Source organism: Cydia strobilella, chromosome 13 (genome assembly GCF_947568885.1).
Source record: "Cydia strobilella chromosome 13, ilCydStro3.1, whole genome shotgun sequence".
NCBI classification, from domain to species: Eukaryota; Metazoa; Arthropoda; class Insecta; order Lepidoptera; family Tortricidae; genus Cydia; species Cydia strobilella.
In genome coordinates this window covers 1,332,893-1,351,783 of record NC_086053.1, presented here as the reverse complement: position 1 = coordinate 1,351,783, position 18,891 = coordinate 1,332,893, and the positions used below count along the sequence as shown (strand labels likewise).

The window sequence follows — 18,891 nt, the reverse complement described above, 5'->3', positions numbered from 1 at the left end:
GCAAATTATCAAACTTATGACACCGTACGTAAATGAGAAATAACAAGCATATATGCATCTCTTTTCGGCACATTATCTAATTCGTAAGGAAGTAAAGTACGGGTATACATATTTGCGAAGCATTTTTGCCCGACTTCTATGCTTTAGTCATTATTCTGAGCTTATGACACCGTACGTAAATGAGAAATAACAAGCATATATGCATCTCTTTTCGGCACATTATCTAATTCGTAAGGAAGTAAAGTACGGGTATACATATTTGCGAAGCATTTTTGCCCGACTTCTATGCTTTAGTCATTATTCTGAGATTATTTCTGATTCTCGTAGTTTGCAATGATTATATAGGTTGTTTATGACTTTCAGGCCCGCGACGAGCAGCTGCGCGTGCTGGAGCTGAACAGCAAGCGCTTGCAGAGCGGGGAGTCCGCGCGCGCGGACAAGGAGCAAGCCAGTCTGGAGGCCGCCGTCAGAGAGAAGGAAGCCATGTGAGTTGACCATTAGGCCAGCGACGAGCAGCGCGTGTTGGAGCTGAACAGCAAGCGCTTGCAGAGCAGCGAGTCCGCGCGCGCGGACAAGGAGCAAGCCAGTTTGGAGGCTACCGTCACAGACAAGGTCATGTAAGTTCCACACTCGCGTTCGCGGCTTCGCGCCGTGGTTCGCGCATGAGTGTGGAGGGCCTTAACGATGAGCCATGCCAAGCCACCGTCATCGCCATGGCCATGGGCGTCTGTTTCGCAAGCAGCAAATTAAAAATGAAATATAGTATTTGCTAATCCCTCAAGTGGATGGAAACTAGGCTCTAGAGTATGGACGGAAACCAGCGCAATGAGCCTATATTTGCAAACATAGATGGTATTATAGTATCCAAATAATCCGTATTAAAAAAACTAATTTTTTGAACGCACTTACTTTAATTTTACACTGACAACATCGTTAGATGGCGGTTTTAAAAATTTCCCAACCCCACAATTTAGATAAATTTCATTTCAATTCCTATTTCTACTACTACCTACCTACCACGGCTGTATCGAATTGAATCCATGAATCTCAATCGTTTGTGATTATTATAAATTAAACGAATACTGAGTAGTAAATAGAAGTGGTGTAGTGCGAGAGTTGTATAGAACGCACGAGAACGAGTCAGTTAAATCTAGCAAAAATCTAAGAAACTCAAAGTAAGTAACTTGATATTTCTTGCCAAGAAACAAGTAATACTAATAGAATGGCTGCTAATATTATGGTAGAAGTATTAAAACAGCTCCAACGAGATATAACTGATCAAAAGGATTATATGAGAAACTTGCATGTCATACACAGAAATATAAATGAAAAGTTTAATATCATGTCTGAAAAAATGACAGAGTTAGACAATAAGGTAGACCGGCAGCAATTAACTTTGGAAAGGCTCGAACAACTAGTTTTAAAAAACAATAAGTTACTATTTGGAAATGACGAGACTGAAATCAATTTGAATGACTTGGCTGTCCTGGCCTACAAACCTGCGCTTGACAAAATGGCCGACCTGGAAAACCAACCGAAGAAATCTGCCGAATGCAAAGAAACAAATCAAAATCCGCCTGAAATAGAAGGGGGATGTAATTGCAATGATGATAATAAAAATAATGATTGGATTAATGCATCAGGTAAAGATGAAGAATTGATTTCCAATGAGGTGATAGAAATAATAGACGAAAATGAAGCATACAAGCAAAATATTGTCCAGATATCTCCAACTTTAAGCGTGGAACAGATGACCAATCTGGCCGGACACTTGAAACAAATTATGTATGATGTAAGTGAAATAAAAGAGTTGTTAAGGGAGACTACAACAAAGGCAACTTCAGAAGATTCTGAGACTGCAGATGCAATAAAAATATTAGACAAAGAAACTCCAATTTGTAATCAGGCTTCATCAAAATCTCCAACTGATTTTAGCACCAAACAGATCAGTCATCTGGACAGTGACTTCAAGCAAGTGATGTCTGTTATAAGTGAAATAAAAGAATCTATCAATAAAGTAACAACATGGAAAGATGAAGAAGCTGTAGGGCCTGCAAGTATCATCAGGGAACAAGAGATTGTCCAGATATCCCCAACTTATTTCAGTGCTAATCAGATCTGCTTGCTAAATGCTGCATTGAAAGAAACTATAGAAAAGTACCAGAGTGCTAGTGTGCTTCCGGTTATAGAAGTTGTTCCTGGGCCTGCAGAAGACCATCCTATTATAAAAAGGCTGTGTTCAGGTATTTTGTATTCGGGAAAACCAAGCCAGGGTATGAGGGACCGTCAATATATTATTACACTTGGAGTAGGTGGGTTTAAGAGATCCATAATACAAGATCTAATTACAGATTATCCACATTTGTCATTGCAAAATGTTGTTGAACATGTGCTGAGATCTCAAAATGAATGGAAAGATTTTGACGAAAAATATACTTGGAGTAGGTATGTTTAAGAGATCCATAATACAAGATCTAATTACAGATTATCCACATTTGTCAGTGAAGAATGTTATTGAACATGTGCTGAGATCTCAAAACGAATGGAAAGATTTTGACGAAAAATATTACCTTGGATAATAACTATGCATGCAGTTAACAATATTTTTTGAAAATGTAATTATGCTGATTATTAAAATATATTTGCTACTTTTCGTTTTATTTAAGCTGTGTTTCTTTTGTAATTTTAAACCTTATTCATCATAATAATATGTATAGGTATTTTGTACAACTATGCCTTTATATATTTGGTATCTTTTCAATAATAGAGGGAGAGCTACACTTCGTTTGTTTTAGATTGGATTCCACAGAAGTAAGCATGTAGTTTTTATCAGGCTATTTAATTGGATAATAACAATAATGGAATTATCTAATGTAATGTAGCATGGAAAATAATAGCTAAAAGGGCCCAATTCGAAACAAGCTTACATCTGCAAAGTTCTTTCTAATGCTAATGAAACGAAGTATAGTCCAAAAATGGTATACAGGGTGGCAAAAAAATAAGTGCCTTCCCTTTGCCAGGGAGGTTTTGGGATTATACTGAGCAAGTTTTACTATGACACCAACCACGAAATCGCGAAAAAAAAATTACCCTCCCATAGAAAATGGACCAGCCAAATTTTTTTTCGCGATTTCGGGGATAGTAAAAGTTGCTCAGTATAATCCCAAAACCTCCCTGACAACGGGAATGCACATTATTTTTTAGCCAGCGTCTATAATGCCATAATATCCTCCTATTTGACTCTGGGCCATTTTTGCAGTTTTGAATTTAAAACCTACTTTGGTTATGTTATACTATAGTATTAGTACTCGATCCTGGCGCCTAGCAGCTGTTGGGTGGAAGTAAGTCTTCCATATTTTTTTTAACTAACAACAGTATAAATACCATAAATAAATGGATGTATCTAGAATCTAATGTATTTTATTTTGTGTCATCAGCGCTGAGACAAGACTACGCAAGGACAGAGAGAAAGAGGCGCGCTTCAAACGAGAAAAACAGGAGGTTCAAGACAAGTTCCTTGCAGACGAGGCGCGCCGCCTGCACGAGTTTAATACCCAGCGCCAGTGGGAGATGATGAACCGGTGAGTGTCTCATCAGAGGCGAGTTAGCCGACCCACGTGAGTGACCTAACCAACGTGAGTGACCCACAATGAGTGAACTGACGTAGAAACGGTGACAATGGAGCTTTAAATATGAACGACACGTTCAAGACAAGTTCCTCGCCGACGAGGACGAAGCGCGCCGGCTGCACGAGTTCAACACGTGGCGGCAGTGGGAGATGATGAACCGGTTAGTGACTCAGCATCGCTGAGTGACCGGAAGAAGTTTAGTGACCCATTACACGTGAACGACCCTTATAAATGAAATGTCTGTCAAGTGTCACCAGTAGAGTGACCCAACCCACGTGAATGACCTCACCTAGCATGGTGACAATGGAGCCCATACAGGTACCTATGGTTGTATTTGCGTTTTTTTACTGGGCACAATTCCAACGTGTAAAACGCCTAAAGACGTATAACAATTCGAAAACCCAAGAATGGGTTTGGCCGGTCGAAATAATCAGCAGATGGCGCCAGCATAGTTTGCCCTGTCAATCCCCAGAATTGTGTAAAATTTTTGTTTTTTAAGTGCCCTGGATGCCAGCCCTTTAAGCCAAATCTCAGAAAAAGGGGCAAGCTATGATGGCGCCATCTCTGCAAACCTTTGACAGTTGCCATTTCAGCATTTCCAGCCGTTCTCCTTGTAGTCTACAAATACAAAATATAGTTGGTCAAACTAATTTATCAGTCAGTAACAACCAGGAAAATTATACTCATCCCTTTCTTTTGGGTGCTAGTACCCACAGTACCTACTAGTGTAAGACAAAGATAGTATGATTCTCTCTGTCTATGTTTGAAATGAAACAGTCCTTTGACAAACTATAGATACAGAATTTGTTTCAAAACTTTAAAAAAATACAAGCAAGTAATTTATATTTATTTTCAAGGTTCAAGAATCAAGAGCTGTACGAAGACTTCCAGGAGAAACTACGTCAGGAGAAGGCGCGCAAGATAAAAGAGTTCAGAGAGGAGACGCTCAGGCTTTGGGTGAGTCACATACAATTTCTGCCTTATGTTGTACTTAAATAAGAGGGGGCCAACGCAAAATTGCATTTTTAATATAGAATTTTAACACTTAATCGAGGGCAAACGCCATGAAAAAATTCATACGGAAAGTAGACTATATTTGCAAGGGTTATAACCCAAATATTTTGATGCAGGTGATATAAATGACATTGAATTCCAGAAAGAGCGAGATGAGCGCGATGCGCGCGAGCGAGCCGAAACCCGCTACTTCTACGGCGAGCTGGCCGAGAGGAAGCTACGCGACGCGGACAACAGGCTGTTCGCGCACGCGCAGGAGCTGCTGGCCGAGGCGCGGCGACATCACAGGCCCGACTACGCGCTGCGCAAGGCTCTTGATGTACGTACCCAGCCTAGAAGGCTCGAGTTTAGCAGTATCTCTTGCTCCTTCTATATCGAGTCGCAGAGAGGAAGCTACGCGACGCGGACAACAGGCTGTTCGCGCACGCGCAGGAGCTGCTGGCCGAGGCGCGGCGCCATCATAGGCCCGACTACGCGCTGCGCAAGGCTCTTGATGTACGTACCCAGCCTAGAAGGCTCGAGTTTAGCAGTATCTCTTGCTCCTTCTATATCGAGTCGCAGAGAGGAAGCTACGCGACGCGGACAACAGGCTGTTCGCGCACGCGCAGGAGCTGCTGGCCGAGGCGCGGCGACATCACAGGCCCGACTACGCGCTGCGCAAGGCTCTTGATGTACGTACCCAGCCTAGAAGGCTCGAGTTTAGCAGTATCTCTTGCTCCTTCTATATCGAGTCGCAGAGAGGAAGCTACGCGACGCGGACAACAGGCTGTTCGCGCACGCGCAGGAGCTGCTGGCCGAGGCGCGGCGCCATCATAGGCCCGACTACGCGCTGCGCAAGGCTCTTGATGTACGTACATATTACTAGTTTTTTTTTGTACAATAAATCACTTTATTCAAAATAAATCACTTTATAAAATCAGCTAAAACTATACTTTCTATCTCTGCCTTAAGTTGCCATTTTATATATTGTATATATGCTTGTATAAATATATATTATATATATATATATATATATATATATATATATATATATATATATATATATATTGTATTGTATATTTATTTGTGTGTTAGGTTTTGTTTTAATACTTATATGTATAAGTAGTAATTGTAGTATGTGTGTTTGTGTTTAATAGTCTCCATATTTAGCTCTTTGCACTACCTGTTGACTTTTGTATGAGTTCTACATTTCCTGCTACCCAAAGGTTGTCTGGAAGAGATCGCTTTTTAGCGATAAGACCGCCTGTTGTTACCTGGTTCTATTTTTCTTTAAATATTTCTTTGTAGTTTTACATGTATGTAAAATGTATAATTTTGGTGCAATAAAGAATATTTACTTACTTACTTACTTTATTGTACAAAAAAAATGGTTAACATGAAATATATGGTGATATTGTGATGTATATGTTAAGTGTAAAGAAAAATCTTTCTTACCGTATGTTATGTGACTCTTGTGGTATCGCATAATGTACAACGCCATCTATATTAGCTGACAAATTCTATTGCACGAATTTGTCTAAATATGTACACGTCTAGTACAATCAATCAGCATTTCACCTTACTATATATAGTTATACAGTGTGGCAAAAAATTATGGGCTCTGGAGGGAAAGTACCTTAAAACCTTATGGCTCCTCTACACGATGGCCCAGCGTAGGCCAGTCCAAGGGACGCATTTATGCGTTAGAGGGAGCAAGTGATATTGCTATCCATTCCACCGCATAGCTGCGTCCCTTAGACTGGCCTAGGCTGGGCCATCGTGTAGAGGTGCCATTAAGTTAGCTCATTTTACTTCAAGGAAGCATTCTTTTATTTTTTTAAAGAAGCAAAACTGCATTCAGATTTTTTAATATTCGCTTGTCTCGCCCGGGAATCGTACCGACTTAAAATTAAAAAAATGTAAACATTGACATGAACTGTATCGACTGGTGGAATAAAATAGCGAATATTTTTTTTGTCGGTTCGATTCCCGGGCGAGACTAAGCGAATTAAAAAAAAAATAGAATGCAGTTATGTTTATTACTTAAAAAAAAAGAATGTTTCCTTTAAGTAAAATGAACTAACTTAAGGTTTTAAGGCACTTTCCCTCCAGGGCCCATAAACTTTTTCCACTCTGTATGTAACAATAACTGACAGGGAAAACCGTAGGTAAAGGTATTTATCAGCAAAGAAACTACTAATAAACAATGATCTCTTTAATTTTTTTCTCCATTAAGTACAATTGGTTGATGAGTAAGTAATCGAATTTTAACTGTTGTGAGATATTAAGACATACACAAACAAGTGAGACTAAACCGTAAAATTATTTGATGAGTAAGTAGGTACGGTACATAAACAACATAAATTGTGCCATTTTCAACCAAAAGGGTACTTATTGTCGCTTGCCAGTAAGGCGCTATTTCCATATAGCTTCAATTAGAAATCAACCTTATCAACAAGCGACAATGTGGTAACTTTTGGTTGAAAACGTCACAATTCAATTACATAACATATATTTTATGTTCTTGCCTCCAATTCTTGTCGGTTCTGGAGAATTCGAATCAATGTGAAGCAGGAATAAGCAGTTTTCATTATCTGGAAAAAGTAAAACAGTCTTACAATGTTATGAGATTACTTTTAGGGTTCCGTACCCAAAGGGTAAAAACGGGACCCTATTACTAAGACTCCGCTGTCCGTCTGTCTGTCTGTCACCAGGCTGTATCTCATGAACCGTGATAGCTAGACAGTTGAAATTTTCACAGATGATGTATTTCTGTTGCCGCTATAACAACAAATACTAAAAAGTACGGAACCCTCGGACTCGCACTTGGCCGGTTTTATTTGAATTTGTATTGAACACTTAGCCCCTTGGACCACGAAAATAACTGTTTATTGTTTATTTAATACAGTGCAAGCTTACAGTACTACACCAATTCACTTACACCCTAGAACAGTAGATATATAAATGTCAGGAAAATTACAAAAAAAAACATGCAAACAGATAAAATGTCAAGAAAGATATTTACAAATTCAGTCAAATAATTACAATGTTAAGTTTATAAAATTTCAAGAAAGATAAAATGTACCTACAATTCATTACAATCAATTTAATTACAATATTTAGAATTTAGAAAATGTCTAGCAGTATTGCATAAGTATGCTAAACTATTAGCGAACATGTCGGCATCTGTGTACTGAGCGAGCATTGAATGCAGAGTCAATACAGTGCGCGAGGTTACAGTATTACATATTGGTGGTACTTGGGAATAAGCAGTTTCCGTGCCTATGTCGAAAATTTAAAGGGTACTGTGAAACTTTATACGTGCGAATAGGTAATTCGCAACTCGTGTCGTGTCGATTCGTGTAGGTACCCGAAAAATAACCGATAATCGGTTAGGTACGCTTATTTTAAAATATGGTAGAATTGAAATTATGAACGTGGTACAATATTCAATCAAAATATGTATTTCATAAATAAGGCAAGTAAATTAGGTAGGTATATTTCGTTACTAAAGTTCACGAATGACAAGTTAAAGCCACAGGCGTCACAACTAAAAAAAAGGCAGGATTTTGTAATCATTAGAAGATCAATTCATAGTAAGTCATAAATAAATAACCGAAAATAACCATAACCGGTTATTCGAGTTTCTAATAATCGGTTATGAATTTTTGACAAAATAATAGGTTATATCCTATTATTTCGGTTACGGTTATAACCGATTTGCATTCCCTACTCGTGACCAAAGCAGGGTTGAAAAATACATAGGGAACTTATTACCGATATGTAAGTGGGCAGTGACAGCGGGAACATCTTCAGTCCAGTAATTATGATGGGATTCTTCACTCGCTCCACGAAGAGCTTGAGAGATCTCTTGTAGCGCTCCGAGCGCGGCAACCATTCGCTCTTGTACGCTGCTGTCATTAACTCGTGACTCTAAAACCAAAGACACAGGGAACTAACTTGACAGACTGATCAACTACAAACAGGAACTATGTATGATAGTTTCCATAAAAAAATTGCGAATGTTTTAACAGAGGGTTTGGGGCAATCGTACGACGCTTTTAAACCTTTAATGAAAAAAGAAATGACTGTTAAAACAAAGCCGTTATTTAATGTCGTTGTGTTCTCATCAGCAGTTCCGCTTCATTAAATGACGCTTTCCTTGAACAAATAGGTACACGAGTTACTAATGTTACTATACCTAAATAGATAGAGGTGTAATCCAGTTCAATATATTTAAATAATCCTCTCTACCACCCTTCTTAAGGCATGACTACGAATAGTGTGGAACCACTGTGGTTCCACAGATTTAATATATACGCTAGATGACGCAAATGCCACGATTTGTATTGAAACCAAGCGTGCCGACTTTTTCATACAAAATTTACGCATAATATAATTTTAAAATTACTTATCTGTGATAGGAAATATGTTTTTGCCTTTGGGTGCTCGCAATTTTTGGGCTGATGCAACGAAGCATTTTTTAAATTTTCACGGACGTCCGGCTGCAACAACTGACGCGCGTTGACTGTAAAGAGCGACGGTCAACCTCGACGCTTGTTCGGGGTTCGGACACGCGAAGTAGATGCATTTGCGTCTTCTATGGTATATTTATTTCTGTGTATGGTTCCGTTCCACCTAAATAGTTTACCTCGTATTTAAGCTGAGTGCCTAGCCAAGCCGGGGCGAGTATCTCCATGTGGAGGGACAGGAAGTAAGTCACCGTGAACGTGTAGGTCTCCAATGTTGCTGGCTAAGGTAAGGTAGATGTTAGTAGTGGGCACATATAGTATAATAATAATAAAATAAATAAATCAATCATTTTTATTTCGAGTAACATATACAAACTCATAGGGTACAGTATAAAGGTTATTTGACAGGTGGAATTGGTTTACAAAAACTTAATCGCGTTTGAATGGAACGATAATTATATATACAGGGTGGCTAAAAAATAAGTGCATTCCCGTTGCCAGGGAGGTTTTGGGATTATACTGAGTAACTTTTACTATGGGACCAACCACGAAATCGCAAAAAATTTTTTTACCCTCCCATAGAAAATGGACCAGGCAAAATGTATGAAACAACCAAAACTTTTTCGCGATACCGGGGTTGGTCCCATAGTAAAAATTACTCAGTATAGTCCCAAAACCTCCCTGGCAACGGGAATGCACTTATTCTTCAGCCACCGTGTATACATAAATTGATTTATTTATTAAAAAGAACCTTTCTTCAAATTCAAAAGTCTCAAAACCACATTTGTTTTCTAAAACAGATGTGTGTTATAAATAAATTTTAAATTTAAAGATTTTTCATGAGTATTAGTTTCTCACCAGAAGAAATCGGCATATTGAGACGCAAATTATGGAGGACCCGATCCCGTACTGAACGAACATAGGCCCACTGATCACGTCCTGAAACTCCTTGCAGTACCTGAAACAAGGGGCAACAAGTGCCTAACTAAACGGCCGTTCTCAGAGAAAAGTATTTTTGCTGTGACTATACTCGTAAGATGACGACCAAAGTTATTTACACCCCAGGCCAAAAGTATGGAAACAAGCTTGTACGAGTATTTCAATAGAAAAGTATGATCTTTTAAGCGATGGATTTTATACTACTCATTAGCAATTTGGTAAAAATAATAATAGAACATTTTAAAAGCAATTACTCTGGCTGTGATAGTTGCCAATTCAACATTTTGTCATGTAATTAAAGGGTAGGTATAATTATGTAACTTTTTCCTACTTTTTTTAGCTTTTTGACAATATTTTAGGATGTTTTGATATTAAGCGTGTATTTTTAATCTTTTGGGTTTGCCTAATGTAAGTCTTAGTTTACAAATATATACAGCAAAGATAGAAACATGAGATATTAAAGAAAACAACGTTGTTTCGTTGTTGCCTGGGGTGTACATGTTACATCTCGTGTTTTGAGTTCCTCGTTGCACTCAATAGTCTAACTTATAGAATCTTTAGCTTGCTCAGGGCTCAAAATTAGCATTCAAAGCAAAAATGATCTGTTTTTTAGTTGCACAAATAATCACATGCCTATTTTTATGTGTATTTAGAATCGGCAATCGTTAATCAACCTAACTTACTCTAAAATAAATCCGTAGTGATGAATAATTTTACGCAATTTCTGCTGCTGTTTTAGATCCAGCAATTTACCGCTGCCATCGTCAGACTTATCTACTTTCAAATTTTCCAAATCATGTTGAAGCACCTTAATTTGTGCTATTGCCAATATAATGTAACCAGCGATAAAAGTATCAATATTTACGTTGTACATCATATGACTGTACATACCAAATGATTGGTATACAAAAATCAAATAAATATAGTCATTTCTTGTTTCATCAGAAAGAAAATAATACTTGCACACAGGCAGTTCCAAAGTGTTTTCATAAATTACAAATGTAAATACAGGAGAAAACACTAGAAAAAAATATGTTATGTTGCACAGAAGAGTAAAACTCGTCAAGTATTTTTTGTAATAATCGTTGTGCTTTCTAACAATCTCTCTGCCAATATCATCGTTTCCTTGAAATTCGTCGCAATCGAGCATATCAAATATGGCTGCGATTTTCTTCCGTTTAAAAATCACCATAGACACTTTGAATGCGACTGCTATTTCGTTGAAGAAAAAAACGATTTCTCGAATAAGTAAGTCGATTCTGGGCGGCGTGTAATAGAGGTTTATCGTCAAAAGGGCATTGTAAGTGACGAAGGTAATGATTAGATAGGTAAGAGAGAAGTATTTGTAATATTTGTTAGGTATTTTCCCGGGCCATAGGCCAAAGACGGTCCAGAAAAATCTGTTTTGAGTGAAACTGTCTGACTGCTTGGTCGACATAGTGACGAATAAGTAGGTTCTTTGCTTCTGAAGGGTTTACTAGAAGTAGGTGTATAAGACAGTCTAGTGTACCTAATTAGTGTAATGTAAAGGCGCTTTCAAATTGTAATGTTTCTTTTTAAAATGTGGTCTGCGTTTTTACTTACCTACATATTCTATCTATATATATGACTTATTCTATCTATAATTTGCACACCAGGTTGGACTAAGTATTGAAAACTTTGTAAAAAGTTATTTTATTCAAAACAAGAAAACTAATTTCAGCCTTTTTGAAAATTCATTCCCTAAGGCGGTAAAAAGGGTTTGAAAGTTTGTATTGAGATCAAACATTTTTTTTATGTTAAGAGGGCGGTAACGATTTGAGTCGCAAAAATATAAAATTTATAGATTTCGTCGGTGAAATTTTACACTTTTTGTTAACTAATAGAAATTACAAGTACTGATTTCAATTAGCACATCTTCTTATCTTCCATTCTATAAGAAAAAAAATTTGAAAACAGACTCACTAAATTAGTAATGATTTTTTTTCTGATGGACATTTAGGTAAACGCGCGTAAAGCACTGATTTTTAAGCTCCTATTTGTAATTTCGTAAAGTTTGGAATGCTAAAAATTGTAATTGTGTATTACAGATATCCTGTACTTTAACTTTAATACACTACATTTTTGTTATTGTGACTTTGAAGTTGTGTAAATAAAAGTTAGACGAAATAAATTTTCTCCAGAAATTATTTCAAAACAAGTGACATTTTCTTTGAAAATTGTCACTTAATTTCGACTTAATTTTGATACTAAAACAATCTACAACATTTGCTTAAACTGCTCTTACACATCATTTTGTATAAATGTCCACTATATTTTTTTGATATTTTTTTTTAAACTGCGCCTTCTCGTCATAAATTACCGGTGAAGCACGCTCGCGACATCAGCAGTCTCATGCAATGCAGTACCGCGGGAGCGCTTGTAGATAGAAGTAGGTAGGACCTAGAGGGTGGTCGAGGGTACTCATCAACCGTCTTAAAAAACCATTTCGTAATTAGGCTGGTTTAATTCATCTCAACAAGATGTTTGACCCAAGGTGGTATATATATTTTGAGTTATTAGTTAGACGTTAGACGAAGAAAGCTCCTCATTATACAAAATGCTACACAAGGCTACACAAAATGAAATATCGATACGAGTATATAGTACCGGCCAATAATGTTTTTACGGTATAACTTTTTCTTTATATTTGTGAGTGATTTCCACCTCACTACTTTAGGTAGTCTAGTAGTATTCCTTTGTACAAGCGATGAGAAAAATTGGCCTCATATAATGGTTTTTTCATAGAAGTTTTTTTGGTATTGCTAACTTCATTTTTTTAGTAGAGATTTTTAGTAATATGCTGAGTATCCTATTGTAATTCACAGTATTTCATTGCAGTATTCATGATATATTTGTATAAAATGACTAGTAAAACATGCAATCTACAAACTAACCTATATTTTTACTCTATACAACCCCATACAAAAACACTCAAAGGTGATATATTATTGGCCGGTACTGTATAGAAAAACGCTTGGGATTTATTAATCAAACCTATTTTTACAAAGTGACTTGGTGAAAAGTAGTTTTAAATACTTAGACGATATACATAAGTTACATAACACATTTTTTTCTAATGTTTTTCTAAAGTTAACATTATATAAAAACTTTTTACACATAATCTTTAATAGAGAAAAAAAAACTGACCCCACATAACACGAATGCCATTTAAAATAACTTATTTACAACCATAGTGCAGCTCATGCTCTTGACAATACAATTAGCCCCTAGACGTAATAATTTCGTCGTAGAGGAGTTTCATTCTGGTATTTATCACCAAATGGTTGGTTTTTAGATAAAAATAATATAGTATAAACTGTTAGTTAATAAGTATGTAAATATGTAGGTACTGTAGCTACACTAGGAATGAAAATTCCGGAAAAAATCATGTTTTTTTCGGGAATTTTACAAAATTTCGTTTTTTTTCGGTTTTTTCCAGTTCTATTCAGAAAAATTAAATACGTCACACACAATGCCACTGATGAGTGATGACAGTGTCAATGCCATAAACAAACACATTAGACATGCAACCTTAATAACCTACCTGTTTAAATTCCTAATTAAGTATATTGAAAAATACATTGTTTGTTTCGAAAGAAACTTGAAAAAAACGAGCCATTTTGTAATTTTCCCGAAATTTTCCCGGTTTTTTCAACGCTAAGCTACACTCACTGGGTAAAATTGTATTGATTCTCACTGTATTGCCTAACATCAACATGTACACATACAATTTATGGCTTATGGATAAATAAATAGAAAAAGTCCCTCGACTAGTCCTCGAAGAAACCGTTTGGCACGCTCGTGAGTGTGATGAAGTGAGCAAGCATTCTTAGAATCTTCGCAAAAAAGGAAGAACAATGAAAGAATGCTCTCTTTATCTGTTTACACAACAAATTCGGTAGAGTGAGGGTAGAATGAGCATTTTTAGGTTCGGTTTGGCATTTACATGACTTGGTTAAAGCCTGACCAGAGTGACCAGTAATACATGATCATTGTCAAGAAGGCGCTGTCCGTTTCCCCGTTTTACTCGTTTGGCTGAATGCGCCAGGAGCGCGATGCCATAAAAAAAAAAAAAGAAGGCGCTGTCATTCTCATTCATATGGTGACAGTTCAGTATAGTATGAAAAATTAGTTCCAATTAAATTCCGCAACATGGCGCGTGATCATATGTTACTGGTCAGGCTTTAAAATGAAATGATTGCCACATCATGAAATGATCAATTCTAAGATCTGACCAGGATATAGGTGTAAAGTTCAGCGTTTCATTCGCTTCCCATAAAAAAGGTTTCTTGTAAAGTACAATTTTTAAGTGTGAACAAAGTTTTTCTCGCAACAACATGTAATTTAATCGAAGGTGTTAATTAGATAGCTTTTTTTAAATGACATAATTGGTAAAAAAACGACAAATTTAGCTACCAGATATTTCCTTAATTATAAGGTATGGCGCAGTTTCTTGTTAACCAACCTAATTGGTTTCATTTCTTTGTGTAATTTGTAATTTCTTTGTACAGGTGTTATAGACTGGTCATATTTTTGAAAAATTCCATGTCGACTGGCAAACTGGTTTTTTAACCTAATTTGATCCCGCTTAATCCGAATTTGCCGGTTGCCCAATCGAAATCTTGACCGGTAGTGAGATATTCAAGATGGCGGCTATTAAATACCCTACATAGCGACCCTAATGAGTTCCTTGTAAGGGAGACCCACATTTTAAAATTTTTTTTTTATAATAATTGTTGCAAGAAATAATTGGAGTAACTATCTGCCATGGTTCAAAATATAAAGCCCTTTAAAGATTAAAATAAAATCGTCGTAAGCGCCGCACCGAAACACGAAATCCCAGTAGTGAGCCGAGTCACAAAATCGTCCGTAGGCTATGGTGATTGCTTACGTCCATAGGCCGTATGCTTGTTTGTCAACGACGTGGTATAAAAAAAAGTACTTGAAGGGCTTTAATTAAATAGATTTTATATAAGTACTAGGTATATATTTATTTATTAAATATTTTATTCAATGTTTTAGCCATTTATTAATTTAGAATTTGTGCGAATATTTCATTTATCAATCGTTTTATAGTTGGTCAAGCAAATCTTGTCAGTATAAAAAGGTGGTAAATTTAAAAAATGTAGGCGCGAAGGGATATCGTCCCATAGAAAATTTGAATTTCGCGCCTTTTTGAATATCTCACTTCCGGTCAAGATTTCGATGGGGCAACCGGCAAATTCGGATTCAACGGGGTCTAATTAGGTTAAAAAACCCGGTTTCCCAAAAAGTAATATAATTTGCCAGTCGCATCAAGAAGGAGAGCGATTTTTTTTTACTAGACTATTAAGGAAAACCCCTTTTTCTTTATTAATAATGGAGAGCTTTAGATTACTATATAAGGTACCTATTAAAAATATTCTCGTTTTATATTTTCGTTTGGACGATACAGTTAATGGAGTCTCCTAGTAAGTATAATTATTATAAATACCTGTGATTAGTTGTACGTTATAGAGTTTATTGATTGATTTTGAATCTTCCTTAAAGTTAATATTGGAGAGCCCTAAAGTATGGATACTTACATTGCGGCATTTGGTCGATCGATTGAATTTTTTGGTAGTGTATTAAACTTTTGAACGCTATCCGTCATACCCAAGAACGCCATGCACACGCCAATATCTCTGTACAAGCTAGCAATTTCAAGATAAATACCGCTCGGTAAATGTAATTGATACCACAGAATCATACAGAACGGCCACGCACCGCCCCGCCCCGATTCGAATTACCTCGCCCCGCGACACCAGATTGTCGGCCGTTTGCCGGCCGCTCAGTACTATTTTTAAGCAACACACTATTACGCATGCCGCGTGTACAGACGTGCCGTTCAGCATAGAAACGCAAGTGATTTTTGATGTATAGCGTGTCCGCCCTGTGATTGATACGTTAGGTACTTACTATGCATCTCTTCCCACAGCGCTACTGTTCGCTGTACCGCCTGTACCCGATGCCGGAGCTGTCGAAGACGGTACAGTCGCACTTCCCCGACTACAGACCCAAGGTAACACTAACATTAACACAGTATCCATGTAAAAACTACCTTACAAGTCCCATAGTAAAAGTTGCTCAGTATAATCCCAAAACCTCCCTGGCAACGGGAATGCACATAACTTTTAGCCAACCTGTATCTAAGCCTAAAATCGACTTCTTGCGATTAAAAAAGTTTGTTGTCCTGGGAATTAGAAAAAAATAGTGATTATTACTATTTTTTTGTTCAAATAAACTTTTTTTTCAGTGACTTGAACAGAACAAAGAGCGTTGGGAGTGTAATTTTTTCTGTTGGTTCAGTCCGAATCTTGACATTTATTATTTTATGGGAAGCCCTTTTTTAAGTAAAAATCTAGTTTTTTTTGTTTCTTTTCTCTGAATTAGTGCAATGGAACTACTGATACTGATGCAAGAGATAATATGCCAGTTTAATCCTTTCCGAAAAGTTTCAGTCTGTTTTTTTTTTGCTCCCAAAGGCGCGGGGACGGCGATACCTACACAATTACACATATAAAATTAAATACAGTTTCCTTGCAAATTAATATCCGCAAATGTCTTTAAAAAGAGTTATCGACCTTTTTTTTTAAAGGAAGTATGATGCACGTTAACTCAACAGTTGGAGCAGTTATTATTGTTCGGGGGTTTATAAATTTGTTGTTTTTGATCTAAAGTTGTTAAAATTAAATTCTGAGAAAAATATTTTATTAAGGTTTCATAGTTATGATACATATTCAAGTATTTCTATAGGATTGCTGCATACCAGACCCGGGGTATAAGCCCGAGCCTCCACCGCAGCCCGAACCAGAAGAGGAGACTACGCCCCAGGTAGTGGGTGGTCCTGTTGGCAAGAGAAGCGGCTTGCAGCCCGCTCTGAACGGTGGCAAGGTGAAGTGTTTTGTAGGACAATGAGGGCTACCGCTTTTGTGCTCACCAGTTGGCGCCACTGTAGATGTAGGTCTAGAAAAACAGATCTCAAAATTCTTCTATGCTTACTTTTATAAAATCAATACGTTCTAATATACACAACGGTATTTTAACGTCTAAATGTGCCATTTTTTCAACCTGTATAATTTCAACTTTTTTTAAACCAATAACATTTATTGAGCTATATATCTATTGTTTACCATGATTAATCAAAGATGGACAAAGATTTACCACAATTATGAATCATCATCTTCCTCGCGTTGTCCCGGCATTTTGCCACGGCTCACGGGAGCCTGGGGTCCGCTTGGCAACTAATCCCAAGAATTGGCGTAGGCACTAGTTTTTACGAAAGCGACTGCCATCTGACCTTCCAACCCAGAGGGGAAACCACACACCACAATTATGAATAAGGAGTGAAAATTCCCGATAAAAAAAGCTTGAAACCTCCCACACTTCTATGCGTTTGACATTTTGAAAAACCTCCATCTACATTCCCTAGCGGCGAAATTAAACGCGGTAGCCCTCATGCATAGGTGACACAACGGCGTGGCTCTATCTAAAGGTCTTAACAGACGGGCGTACCAGATCGCGACCTTGGTCCGGTCAGCATATCTCTTTCTTGCTCTCACTTATAACTGCATCCTTAACGGACATACGGCGGACCACCTTCCACACGATCGTACAAGCGTCGGATCGGAACAAGGTGGTTTAAGATGACAGGATATCCTGCAATCGTTTTTGGGACTGCATTTTCGCGATCGCGTAGGGCCATATAGCTATGGTTGTAATACATCAAATTATGTAAAAATATTTTCCATAATGTCAGTATCCAGAGAGGAAAAATGGGGACTACGTTTGTATGAAGAAGCGGCCGTCCTGTTTCCTCTTAAGGCGTTTGCGTAGGTCATTTGAATGTATGGTACATTTGTCCACACTGGTTTTTTTTTTTTTTTTATCTGGTTTTTATGGAGGCTTTGGACACTAGGTGAACATGTCAGCCTCATGGGTGCTATCATAGTTCCCTACTCAAGGGAGAGGTCAAAGTGACAATTCACTTTATTGCAAAGACAGGTTACATTGATGATCAGATGATAGTGTTGTTTTTAGTCCCACCGCGAAAACCGAAATTTGCTAATTGTCGGGATATTTTTCTTTTACTCCAATAAGGGACTTAATTAGAGGGACAGAGAAAGATGCCCGCAATTTGCGAAGTTCGATTTACGCGGTTATAGCCCTGATACGCTGACATAATTATGTTTTGCGCAGGCGGGGCAGTCTGCGTCAGCGTCTCCTGTCGAGGAGACGGTGGCAGACTATAAGAGGGTCGGGCGCGCCAACGGTCTGCAGAGGACACCTGCTGAGGTAACTGCTTACAGCCGATGTCTTTAGTCTACCCTTAAGGTCCACTTGCACCATTCACTAACCCAGGGTTAATCCGTTAAACCTGGAGTTAACATGCGTTACCAGTACAATTTGACACTGGGTTTAACCGTTTATAGATTATAATAATGTGGTACGTCCCACAATAAAAAAGTAAAAATATATTAATATTTAAATTATTTTCCAATTTGTATCCAGCCACTGCAATAACACTGCTTTAAGTGTTTAGTGAGTAAGTTCTTTTTTTTGTAACTGAAGTGGCGCTGTTTGTAGAAGGTTTTTACAATAAATGTTTTTTCTTTCTTTCTTTCAATAGGGGATATTACTGCAATGTTTTGCCACCAGAGTGCAGCACTAGCCTTTTTAGTAAACCATAGAGTAACTTATACATACTGTACCTTTAACAGGTTTTTGACAAGTTTTCAGAGATAATAATATATGACATTGATGCATCAAGGCGGTTTGTTTACAGAGGACCTACCGGAAAACGCGAATCCGAAATTTCG

At 37.5% G+C, this 18,891-nt stretch overlaps 2 protein-coding genes across 2 annotated transcripts in view; one reads left to right on the top strand and one right to left on the bottom strand.

Annotated features, from left to right (window-relative positions):
• Positions 1–18,891, top strand: part of LOC134746879 (trichohyalin-like) — a 34,917-nt gene that overhangs the window by 15,661 nt on the left and 365 nt on the right. The window contains exons 6-14 of the mRNA XM_063681454.1: positions 364–485; positions 3,438–3,581; positions 4,487–4,586; positions 4,786–4,996; positions 5,029–5,138; positions 5,207–5,314; positions 16,011–16,094; positions 16,829–16,966; positions 18,272–18,367. Coding sequence (XP_063537524.1) covers positions 364–485; positions 3,438–3,581; positions 4,487–4,586; positions 4,786–4,996; positions 5,029–5,138; positions 5,207–5,314; positions 16,011–16,094; positions 16,829–16,966; positions 18,272–18,367 — 1,113 coding nt within the window. The remainder of the gene's footprint in view (positions 1–363; positions 486–3,437; positions 3,582–4,486; positions 4,587–4,785; positions 4,997–5,028; positions 5,139–5,206; positions 5,315–16,010; positions 16,095–16,828; positions 16,967–18,271; positions 18,368–18,891) is intronic.
• LOC134746488 (odorant receptor 42a-like) lies at positions 7,092–11,495 on the bottom strand. Its single transcript, XM_063680895.1, has 5 exons — positions 10,717–11,495; positions 9,953–10,052; positions 9,274–9,375; positions 8,400–8,555; positions 7,092–7,216 (listed from the first exon to the last, which is right to left on the bottom strand). The coding sequence occupies exons 1-5, from the start codon at positions 11,469–11,471 to the stop codon at positions 7,139–7,141; spliced, it is 1,191 nt and encodes a 396-aa protein (XP_063536965.1). The 5' UTR covers positions 11,472–11,495; the 3' UTR covers positions 7,092–7,138.